We start from the raw sequence: 12822 nt of genomic DNA on the forward strand, positions 1-12822 counted from the left end.
GCTGGGACCGAGAGTTGAAACATCTTAGATGTGCTGGGACTGAGAGTTGAAACATCTTAGATGTGCTGGGACCGAGAGTTGAAACATCTTAGATGTGCTGGGACTGAGAGTTGAAACATCTTAGATGTGCTGGGACCGAGAGTTGAAACATCCTAGTTGTGATTGTTACATGTAATATACCAGTACAAATTCAAACAAGAGAGGTAATGTGTTCAAGAAATTAAAAAGAATCTTGTGTCTCAGTGAGTGACGAACCCAACAGACATACAGACAAGTCATTTATTGAATAGTCATAAAAAACATACAGATGTGAACATCTAAATGTTATATCACAGAAACATTGGAGTACTGGTCTATCACATTTTCCAGACAGCATTGTCCTCTGTATCATTGTAAAGTGACCACACTGGGCAGAGTTTTATAAAGTGAACCCACTGGGCAGAAAGTCATTAACAAACCCTGGGAAAGTCATGAACAAACCCTGGGAAAGTGAGTCGTGAACAAACCCTGGAAAAGTCATGAACAAATCCTGAGAAAGTCATTAACAAACCTTGGGAAAGTCATACACAAACCCTGGGAAAGTCATACACAAACCCTGGGAATGTCATGAACAAATCCTGAGAAAGTCATACACAAACCCTGGGAAAGTCATACACAAACCCTAGGAAAGTCATGAACAAACCCCTGGAAAGTCATTAACTCTGGGAAATTCATGAACAAACCCTGGGAAAGTCATGAACAAACCCTGGGAAAGTAATTCACCAATTCCTTCACTTGTAATGACTGATTTTCACTGAGTGGACTTCCATCACTTGGGATGACTGATTTTCACTGAGTGGGTTTCCTTCGCTTGTAATGACTAAGTTTCACTGAGTGGGTTTCCTTCGCTTGTAATGATTGATTTTCAGAGTGGACTTCCTTCACTTGGAATGACTGATTTTCACTGAGTGGACTTCCTTCACTTGGAATGACTGATTTTCATTGGGATTCAGAAGTCATATCAGTACCAGAAAACAGGTCCATATCATCACAATGAGACAATCGTGTTGGTGACCCCTGTTGTGAGGTCACCGGGTCAGTTGGTATGGTAACCAGATCCTCCACCTCCTGTAGCAGGGCTTCCGCTTTCTCATTGACCAAAACCTGTGAAAACAAGATATAGTTTACGAGAAACCTTACCAACAAAGTTCATCACTGGGGTACATGATGCACCCATCTGGAATTAAATGTACATGATGCATAAATCTATGTATCCATTCACCAAGATACACCAGCAGACCTGGTTTGATGGAGCTAAGCCTTACAGTGAGCAAGATGTGATCTACAAACAATTTTACCATGCACAGCCATAAAATTCCAAAATGATGCTGCAGTGACCTACTTTTGGCAAGACAAGTTTATTATGTATCACATCCAATTCTAATATATCGTAAAATACTGATATACCTGTAACAGGAAGGGAGAACATGCAACGGACCAGACCGGGATTGGAACCCAGGCCCCCTGAATCTCTAGTCAGGTGCTATACCAACTGAGCTAACTGGCCACTGGCAATCGAACCTGACTAAATGCTTCATTCCATTGCATTTTTACTGTTCAGATTTTTTTCTATCTGTAGCCAATGTTAAACTTTGAATCGCAATTGCCTCTCCACTCTAGCCTCGGGGATCATAGTATGAAAAATCTGATACTGTATTACATCAAAATATTTTATTTTGATCATCTGAACCCTTGTTCTTGTGCAAATATAATTCCTATATATAAACCCAATGATGAGCTTTGAACCCCTAGTCTGGCTCTGTTTAAAGTATTTTAAACTGTTACAAGTATGCATTCAGTGGTAATGGTCTATGTACATGTACTTAGAGAAAGTCAATGCTGTCATCATCAACTAAACAATTCTGCCGACAGACAGAAGAATCTTACCTTTGCAGAAGCTACAATCTGCTTGGCCACTTTACAAGAGATCTGCTTGATTGATTTTACAATCGTATCAGGGTCAGCAGATGCCACAGAAGCGATGGAGCGAAACCCTGTACTGTACAACTGCTTAGCCCGGCCCTGGTCAATGAAAATCAAATCAAATCTCTCACACAAAATACTTCACATGCCAGACAATGCTACATATAAATAGTTGTGCTAGATCAAAGTTCATAGATTGTCAAAAGACACATCAAAACTCGTACACTCGTAAATGTAGGCCACTCATCTGACAAACTAACCACCACTCTCATACACGCGTAACTGTAGGCCACTCGTCTGACAAACTGACCACCACTCTCTTACACGCGTAACTGTAGGCCACTCATCTAACAAACTGACCACCACTCTCTTACACGTGTAACTGTAGGCCATTCGTCTGACAAACTGACCACCACTCTCTTACACGCGTAACTGTAGGCCACTCGTCTGACAAACTGACCACCACTCCCGTACACACATAACTGTAGGCCACTCGTCTGATAAACTGACCACCACTGCACATGGAACTATAGATCACTCGTCTGACAAACTGACCACCACTGTCAGCATAACAAGTGTATTCTAAAGCCATGTTCTAAAGCATTACAAAAAGAGTCTGTTTTGTGTGTTCAAGGTCCATAACTCTTTCAAGAAGAAATGTTTGTAAAACATATATGCCCCTCGTGGTGAAAAGGGTTATACACATGCATCATTTAATTGATAGTAGTGCTAAAACAATTCAAGATATTAAGCAGACAATATCTTCTTAAATCCAGAGTGAATTGACCATTGGCCTTTGACCATGTGACCTAACAATCAATTGGGCTCATCTACTCCTTAGGATCTACCAGTGTACCAAGTTTGGTGTCAATCCAGTAAATAATTCTTAAAATACAGGGAACAATATATTACTATGTCCAGTTTGATCCTTGATCATGTGAACCCAAAATCAATAGGGGGTCATCTACTCATTAGGCTGTACCAGTTTATTAAGTTTGATTTCTGTCAAGCAATGGGTTCTCAAGATATTGAGTGGACAGTATCTTCCTATGTCTGATTTGACCCTTGACCTTTAACCATGTGACCTCAAAATCAATAGGGGTCATCTACTCATTAGGATGTACCAGTGTACCAAGTTTGATGTCTGTTAAGGAAAGAATTCTTAAGATATTGAGCAGACAGTATCTTCCTATGTCCAGTTTGACCATGTGACCTCATAATCAATAGGGGTCACCTACTCCTTAGAATGTACCAGCGAACCAAGTTTGATGTCTGTTAAGGATTTAATTTTGAAGATATTGAGTGGACAGTATCTTCCTAAGTCCAGTTTGACCTTTGACCATGTGACCTCAAAATCTATAGGGGTCATCTACTTAGGATGTAGCAGTGTACCAAGTTTAATGTATGTCAAGCAATGAGTTCTCAAGATATTGAGCAGACAGTAACTTCCTATGTCCAGAGTGGATTGACCCTGGACCTTTGACCTGAAAATCAATAGGGATCCTCTTTTACTCCTAACCAACCTACATATGAAATACTGTATAAGCAGAATTTTTAGTGAGGATTGAATTTTGGCATTATTAGCAAGAGTGATGGGATCTCTAAAATTGAATATCGCTAACGATTTATTCCATATCGTAAGTTTTTACATCCCTTTGAGAATTTTTCACTCATATTGAGATGACACAAGCTGTAGGTGAAGTATCACAAATCTTGACCTATGCTTGGCGCTCAGGGCTAAAGCAGTGTTCTTTATCGTGTCAATGCCTTTTTTGGCACGGGACCTCAGTTTTTAAGGTCTAACTGAAAAACCAGCGATTCTAACTTCTAAATGCTTAGCAATCAACGAAGGATTAGTCACTACCGATTTTGATGTTTCAAGTCGAACCTATCAAGGCAAGACTGTAAAAAAAATTCAACTGACATCTTGAAACTTTTAAGCAGACAAGTCAATTCCAGAAAACTCTCACAACTTTGTTACCAGTTTAGCTTTTGTTACCAGTGTATAATGATGTAGAATACCAGTTAACTTTTGTTATCAGTGTATAATGATGTAAAATACCAGTTTAACTCCTGGAATTTCCATGAGTGGGAGAAGTTCTGCAGAGACACAATACGCAAGTCGCTTGACAAAGGTTCCCAGCAGTTCCTGATAGGCCCAAAACTCTTCTAACTCCTGCAAAGATTTCAAATTTTTTAAATTCTGTTTTAATAGAGTATGACTTCAATTCATCAATTAGGCTTCAAGATTGTTAATAAAAAAAATATGTTGAAGTACCCTTGTCTTTATTTTAAAGCTGTATGATCTGCAAGATTGGCATTTTTTAAAAACATAATAAAAACTTTCCCTATTTTTCATATCATTAGTTGATTTGCATGTCCTATAATTATTTGACCAGTTTCCCCCCATAAACTTTCTTGAAACCTTTATCTACAAACACTACATTTGCTGGAAAAGACAGTCTTCAGATTATGTAAAAACGTGCAAGTCAGAGCCTAGCACATTTTCTCTCTTGTCTGTGACATCATACAAATTACCCAAGATTTGACATAATACAAATAAGTCAAGAAATTACCCAAGATATGGTATTGTATAAACTACCCAAGATGTGATGTACAAATTACCCATGTTGGGACACTATACCTGGCAGAAGTGATGGACACATGCTGCAAAGCTGGCCGCTGCAGAGAGAAGATTCTGAACAAACCCTCGAGGGTGTTCAAATTTCTCAGCTACCTCCCACAATGACCTTTGCTTCCAGAGGTCATACAGCATCAGCGTCAGGTAGAACCGCTTCACAACAAACTCATCCACTATCTTAAGAATAAAACAAGACATGTGTAAAACATATACAGTAAGACATGCTTATAAAGAATATGCTTATTGTGAAGTGATATTTATTCTCCTATGATTGGAAAATAATGAAAATATTAATTGATATAATGAAGTTTGGCTATAAAGAACTGTTTTTCACAAGCTCTGGAGGTTTGCTATAACTATGTTTTACTGTATAATGAAGTTTGGTTATAATGAACTGTTTTCTGTTGGCCCTGGAGGTTTGCTATAACCGTGTTTTACTGTATAATGAAGTTTGGTAATTATGAACTGTTTTCCGCTGGGCTTGGAGGTTCACTATAACTATGTTTTACTGTATAATGAAGTTTGGTAATTATGAACTGTTTTCCGCTGGGCTTGGAGGTTCACTATAACTATGTTTTACTGAAAAATGAAGTTTGGTAATTATGAACTGTTTTCCGCTGGGCTTGGAGGTTCACTATAACTATGTTTTACTGTATAATGAAGTTTGGTTATAATGAACTATCTTTGACTGGCCCTGGAGGTTTGCTATAACCATGTTTTACTGTATAATGAAGTTTGGTTAAAATTAGGGCTGTGCGGTGCACTGAAACATTCGATTCGATGCACTGATTACAAATTCTGGATTTCGGTTTAGGTTTTACTTACCAAAAACAACAAATTTGGCGTCCGAGTGATGTGCAGAACATGTTGGTTTTTATGCATCAGAGATTTAAATCACTACTGTGTTGAGATTTAGCATTTTCACCACTCAGATACCAACAGAATATGGTCCGTAAGATCATTGCAGTTTATCTTTACATGTCATGTTGCATTTCTATTAGTGCTGCAGTGAAATCAACATCGTAGATGATGACACAGATTAAATATTTAGAAGTAAATCAATAAAGGAGAGATTTTCAAAGACTCTCAATTGATAGAATTGTTGAATTTTGACATGTAAATGAGAACAATATCATATACATTTAAGATTAACAATAGATTGGTTTAATAATCCAAAAATTATGACGCACATTAAGATAACAAATTTTAATAGACTGTCAATAATTTCTTTTTTCTATCAACGTTATAATATGCAGTTATAAATCGATACTATGTTTACAAATTACGAGATATACATGTAGTTACACAAAACTTGAATAAAATGAAGTATGCTACTCATTAAAATTGTTAACTTTTGTGCTTTCATTAGATAAATTGGACCTAACATGAACCAAATCGAAAAAACCAAATTGTGCTGTTCTGAATCGAAACCAAACCGAATCAAGTTAATCCTTAATCACCCCAGCCTTAGTTATAATGAACCGCTTTCCACTAGCCCTGGAGGTTTGCTATAACCGAGTTTTACTGTATAATGAAGTTTAGTTATAATGAACTGTTTTCCACTGGGCCTGGAGTTTTGCTATAACCATGTTTTACTGTATAATGAAGTTTGGTTATAATGAACTGTTTTCCGCTGGCCCCGGAGATTTACTATAACCGTGTTTCACTGTATAATGAAGTTTGGTTATAATGAACTGTTTTCCGCTGGCCCCCGAGATTTACTATAACCATGTTTTACTGTATAATGAAGTTTGGTTATAATGAACTGTTTTCCGCTGGCCCCGGAGATTTACTATAACTGTGTTTCACTGTATAATGAAGTTTGGTTATAATGAACTGTTTTCCGCTGGCCCCTGAGATTTACTATAACTATGTTTCACTGTATACCCCTTCCCCCAAATTGAATCTGTTTAGAAAACATGGCGACATTTTGACCTGAAAACCAATAGGGGTCAACTAATAAGTAAGAGATTCTTGTTGTGATCAGTTTGTCTATGAATGTTGGTGACTATCAGGTTATGACCTGTAATTTAATAGATGTCATCATCTAACTGTGACTAACCAGCTTATGAAGTCTGATGACCATCAGGCAAAGGATCTCAACTGGTCAGTCAATAGCTGTATGCATGCTAGAAAACCCAATGGCTTTTGGACATGAAAACTAATTATGGTCTTTAACTGGTATTGACCTACCTGCCTACCTGTGAGATAAGCTTTATATACCTGTGTGATAGACTTTACATACCTGTCAGAAAGATCTACACACCTGTGTGATATTCCTAATTAACATACCTGTCTGATAGATCTACATACCTGTAATATTCCTCATTAACATACCTGTCTTATAGACCTCACATACCTGTGTCATATTCCTAATTAACATACCTGTGAGATATTCCTAATCAACATATCTGTCTGATAGATCTACATACCTGTGAGATATTCCTAATTAAAAAACCTGTCTGATAGACTTTTCATACCTGTGTGATATTTCTAATCAACTTGATAGACCTTATATAGCTATGTGATATTCCTAATTAACATACCTGTCTGATAGATCTACATATATGTGTAATATTCCTAATTAACAAACCTGTGTGATAGATCTACATACTTGTCTGATAGATCTACATACCTGTCTGATAGATCTACATACCTGTGTGATAGATCTACAAACCTGTGTGATAGATCTACATACCTGTCTGATAGATCTACATACCTGTGTAATAGATCTACATACCTGTCTGATAGATCTACATACCTGTGTAATAGATCTACATACCTGTCTGATAGATCTACATACTTGTGTAATAGATCTACATACCTGTCTGATAGATCTACATACCTGTGTAATAGATCTACATACCTGTCTGATAGATCTACATACCTGTCTGATAGATCTACATACCTGTGTGATAGATCTACATACCTGTGTGATAGATCTACATACCTGTCTGATAGATCTACATACCTGTCTGATAGATCTACATACCTGTGTGATAGATCTACAAACCTGTCTGATATTCCTAATTAACATACCTGTCTGATACCTAATTAACATACCTGTCTGATACCTAATTAACATACCTGTGTGATAGGTCTATTTACCTGTGTGATATTCCTTATTAACATACCTGTCTGATACCTAATTAACATACCTGTCTGATACCTAATTAACATACCTGTCTGGTGTGTTGTCCGGAGGCTTTCTTTGCGATGAAGGCTTCTGGTACACCAATGAGCTCAGCTACCTTCAACTCCACTGGAGACAACAGACTTATCTACAACACAATGAATTTCTTATAATAAGCATGATGGGCATCTTCATAAGTCAAGGGTTATTGATTCGTTACCTCGCACTAACCCTTGACATCAGTGACTATCAAAAAGTTAGGCTCATTCTGTTTCCACAAAAGAGTGGGAGCCAATGAGAATGCGGTTCTATTTATAACAACGCAAACCGAGAGATTCAAATAAGAACATGTGTATTGATACTATACAGTTTTAATCGTTCAAGAAATATTGTCTAATGCACAAAGGTTTCCAAACTTGATCTACTATCAATAAACGTAATTAGTGGTGTAAATATTACAATTGCGCATATTTATCAATACAGCAGTATGAGATCGCGTCACTTGTAACCATGTACACCATAACAAGATGCAGTGATTTCATTGGATGTTTTATTTATAGTGGATTGCATAATGGTCTAAAGACCCCAACTTTTATATAGCGACTGATGTCAAGGGTTAGTGCGAGGTAACGACTCAATAACCCTTGACTTGTAAAGATGCATGATGGGTAAAGTGAAAGCCTGGGTTACTCTAACAATAATGTTTTTCTTTTTTTCTCCCTCAACCACTAAATAAATGAATTTAACACATCAAATTAACTACACCAACTGAGTCAATCATTCCTGTAAACATCCAGCCAATGTTTTCACTGTCCATTGAAACTTAAATATTTCCATTCCATTCTTTTTAATTAAAAAGATAATTCACTTTTCTGGGTATTAGCTCAGAATGGTTTGGAGCTTATTTCTATTTATCGAAATCTCTCGCATACATTGATGGAACCCATGTTTAGGTTTGTTATAAGATTAAGGACACACGTCCTTCATCTCATTCACACTTTCTTTATCTTTTGAATATTAGAAGACACAGTGCAGTGAATGATCTAGAGAGTGTAACTAACAGAAGTTGCAACCCCCACCTACTCCATAACACCCCCTTCCACACACACATACATTTACACACACACACATACTCCACACACACACACACACACACACACATTTCTACACACATATTTCTTATATTCAAATGTTTATGCATTATGATATTGACTGTGAATGCATTTTTCATTTCTTTATATAACCAAGTTCTTTATAATCAAGTTTCACTGTAGTTCAGTCTTTACTACAGGCAATGTGGGTTTCTCATGAGGTCCTTTGATGAACTTGATTCAAAGGAAAGGAAGGAGAAACCAAACAATCTATGGTGATCTTAAACAGAAAAGACACACTGTTATCTAGTCTGCTCTGATATCACCAACTATCAGGCCACTATTTGCTGTGTACTGTATTTAAAGGGTAGGGATTCAGCAAAACATTGATGAACTGGTGCACCTGCAATGCAGAAGTGGTCCATGTGCTGCATCAATACATAAAATGGAACCTCTGTGTTTTGTGATACATAAAACTGAACATCTGTGTTTTGTGATACATAAAACAGAACATCTGTGTTCTGTGATACATAAAACGGAACATGTTTTGTGATCCATAAAATGGAACATCTGTTTTGTGATACGTTAAATGGTACATCTGTGTTTTGTGATACATAAAACTGAACATCTGTGTTTTGTGATACATGAAATGGAACCTCTGTGTTTTGTGATACGTTAAATGGTACATCTGTGTTTAATGATAAGTGAAATCGAAAATATGTAAAAGGAACATTTATGTTAAATGATATGTGAAATGGAACATTTATGTTTGGTGTTATGTGTGAAACAGAATATTCATGTTTCATGATATGTCAACTGGAACATCCATGTTTAGTAATACATAAGATGGAACATCCATGTTTAGTGATACATAAGATGGAACATCCATATTTAGCATGTTTAGTGATACATAAAATGGAACATCCATGTTTAGTGATATATAAAATGGGACATCCATATCGCTGGAAATGCACATTTACAACATTAAACAGGTCTTGATTCTAAATTCAGATGTTAATAAGGTGCAATAATCTGGATTACTGCAGTTCACAAGTAAAAGTGAACACACAGTCAGTATAAGTTAACACACTGTCGGTATTAGTTAACACACAGTCAGTATGAGTTAACACACAGTCAGTATGAGTTAACACACTGTCAGTATGAGTTAACACACAGTCAGTATGAGTTAACACACTGTCAGTATGAGTTAACACAGTCAGTATGAGTTAACACACTGTCAGTATGAGTTAACACACTGTCAGTATGAGTTAACACAGTCAGTATGGGTGAACACAATGTCAGTATGAGTTAACACACAGTCAGTATAAGTTAACACACTGTCGGTATGGGTGAACACATTGTCAGTATGAGTTAACACACTGTCAGTATGAGTTAACACAGTCAGTATGAGTTAACACAGTCAGTATGGGTGAACACACTGTCAGTATGAGTTAACACACTGTCAGTATGGGTGAACACACTGTCAGTATGAGTTAACACACTGTCAGTATGAGTTAACACACTGTCAGTATGGGTGAACACACTGTCAGTATGAGTTAACACACTGTCAGTATGAGTTAACACACTGTCAGTATGAGTTAACACACAGTCAGTATGAGTTAACACAGTCAGTATGGGTGAACACATTGTCAGTATGAGTTAACACAGTCAGTATGGGTGAACACACTGTCAGTATGAGTGAACACTGTCAGTATGGGTTAACACACAGTCAGTATGAGTTAACACACTGTCAGTATGGGTGAACACACAGTCAGTATGGGTGAACACACAGTCAGTATGGGTGAACACACTGTCAGTATGAGTTAACACACTGTCAGTATGAGTTAACACACAGTCAGTATGAGTGAACACACTGTCAGTATGAGTTAACACACTGTCAGTATGGGTGAACACACTGTCAGTATGAGTGAACACACTGTCAGTATGAGTGAACACACGGTCAGTATGAGTTAACACATGGTCAGTATGAGTTAACACACAGTCAGTATGAGTTAACACACAGTCAGTATAAGTTAACACACTGTCGGTATGGGTGAACACATTGTCAGTATGAGTTAACACAGTCAGTATGGGTGAACACACTGTCAGTATGAGTTAACACACAGTCAGTATGAGTTAACACAGTCAGTATGAGTTAACACACTGTCAGTATGAGTTAACACACGGTCAGTATGAGTTAACACACAGTCAGTATGAGTTAACACACAGTCAGTATGAGTTAATACACAGTCAGTATGAGTTAACACACTGTCAGTATGAGTTAACACACAGTCAGTATAAGTTAACACACTGTCAGTATGAGTTAACACATGGTCAGTATGAGTTAACACACAGTCAGTATGAGTTAACACACAGTCAGTATGAGTTAACACACTGTCAGTATGAGTTAACACACTGTCAGTATGAGTTAACACAGTCAGTATGGGTGAACACACTGTCAGTATGAGTTAACACACAGTCAGTATAAGTTAACACACTGTCGGTATGGGTGAACACATTGTCAGTATGAGTTAACACAGTCAGTATGGGTGAACACACTGTCAGTATGAGTGAACACACTGTCAGTATGAGTTAACACACTGTCAGTATGAGTTAACACAGTCAGTATGAGTTAACACACAGTCAGTATGAGTTAACACAGTCAGTATGGGTGAACACATTGTCAGTATGAGTTAAAACAGTCAGTATGGGTGAACACACTGTCAGTATGAGTGAACACACTGTCAGTATGAGTGAACACACTGTCAGTATGGGTGAACACACTGTCAGTATAAGTTAACACACTGTCAGTATAAGTTAACACACTGTCAGTATGGGTGAACACACTGTCAGTATGAGTTAACACACAGTCAGTATGAGTTAACACAGTCAGTATGGGTGAACACATTGTCAGTATGAGTTAACACAGTCAGTATGGGTGAACACACTGTCAGTATGAGTGAACACACTGTCAGTATGAGTTAACACTGTCAGTATGGGTGAACACACTGTCAGTATGAGTTAACACACTGTCAGTATGAGTTAACACACTGTCAGTATGAGTTAACACACTGTCAGTATGAGTTAACACACAGTCAGTATGAGTGAACACACGGTCAGTATGAGTTAACACTTGGTCAGTATGAGTTAACACACAGTCAGTATGAGTTAACACACTGTCAGTATAAGTTAACACACTGTCGGTATGGGTGAACACACTGTCAGTATGAGTTAACACAGTCAGTATGGGTGAACACACTGTCAGTATGAGTGAACACACTGTCAGTATGAGTTAACACACAGTCAGTATGAGTTAACACACAGTCAGTATGAGTTAACACAGTCAGTATGGGTGAACACACTGTCAGTATGGGTGAACACACTGTCAGTATGAGTTAACACACAGTCAGTATGAGTTAACACAGTCAGTATGGGTGAACACACTGTCAGTATGGGTGAACACACTGTCAGTATGAGTTAACACACAGTCAGTATGAGTTAACACACTGTCAGTATGGGTGAACACACTGTCAGTATGAGTGAACACACTGTCAGTATGAGTGAACACACGGTCAGTATGAGTTAACACATGGTCAGTATGAGTTAACACACAGTCAGTATGAGTTAACACACAGTCAGTATAAGTTAACACACTGTCAGTATGGGTGAACACATTGTTAGTATGAGTTAACACAGTCAGTATGGGTGAACACACTGTCAGTATGAGTGAACACACTGTCAGTATGAGTTAACACACTGTCAGTATGAGTTAACACAATGTCAGGTCAGTATGAGTTAACACAATGTCAGTATGAGTTAACACACAGTCAGTATGAGTTAACACACTGTCAGTATGAGTTAACACATTGTCAGTATGAGTTAACACACTGTCAGTATGAGTTAACACACTGTCAGTATGAGTTAACACACTGTCAGTTGTCAGTATGAGTTAACACACTGTCAGTATGAGTTAACACACTGTCAGTATGAATTCA

At 37.6% G+C, this 12822-nt stretch overlaps 1 protein-coding gene across 5 annotated transcripts in view; it reads right to left on the reverse strand.

The window, feature by feature from the left end:
- Nucleotides 1-261: 261 nt before the first annotated feature.
- LOC125659915 (helicase POLQ-like) overlaps nt 262-12822 on the reverse strand; it is a 77995-nt gene continuing 65434 nt past the window's right edge. For all 5 annotated transcript variants that reach the window (XM_048891720.2, XM_048891719.2, XM_048891716.2 and 2 more), the window contains exons 15-19: nt 7786-7884; nt 4607-4780; nt 4025-4138; nt 1927-2061; nt 262-1143 (exon numbers count right to left, since the gene is read on the reverse strand). In XM_048891720.2, the coding sequence (XP_048747677.2) occupies nt 979-1143; nt 1927-2061; nt 4025-4138; nt 4607-4780; nt 7786-7884 (687 nt within the window). In that variant the 3' untranslated portion in view covers nt 262-978. The remainder of the gene's footprint in view (nt 1144-1926; nt 2062-4024; nt 4139-4606; nt 4781-7785; nt 7885-12822) is intronic.

This window comes from Ostrea edulis, chromosome 9 (assembly GCF_947568905.1).
Source record: "Ostrea edulis chromosome 9, xbOstEdul1.1, whole genome shotgun sequence".
Classification (NCBI taxonomy): Eukaryota; Metazoa; Mollusca; class Bivalvia; order Ostreida; family Ostreidae; genus Ostrea; species Ostrea edulis.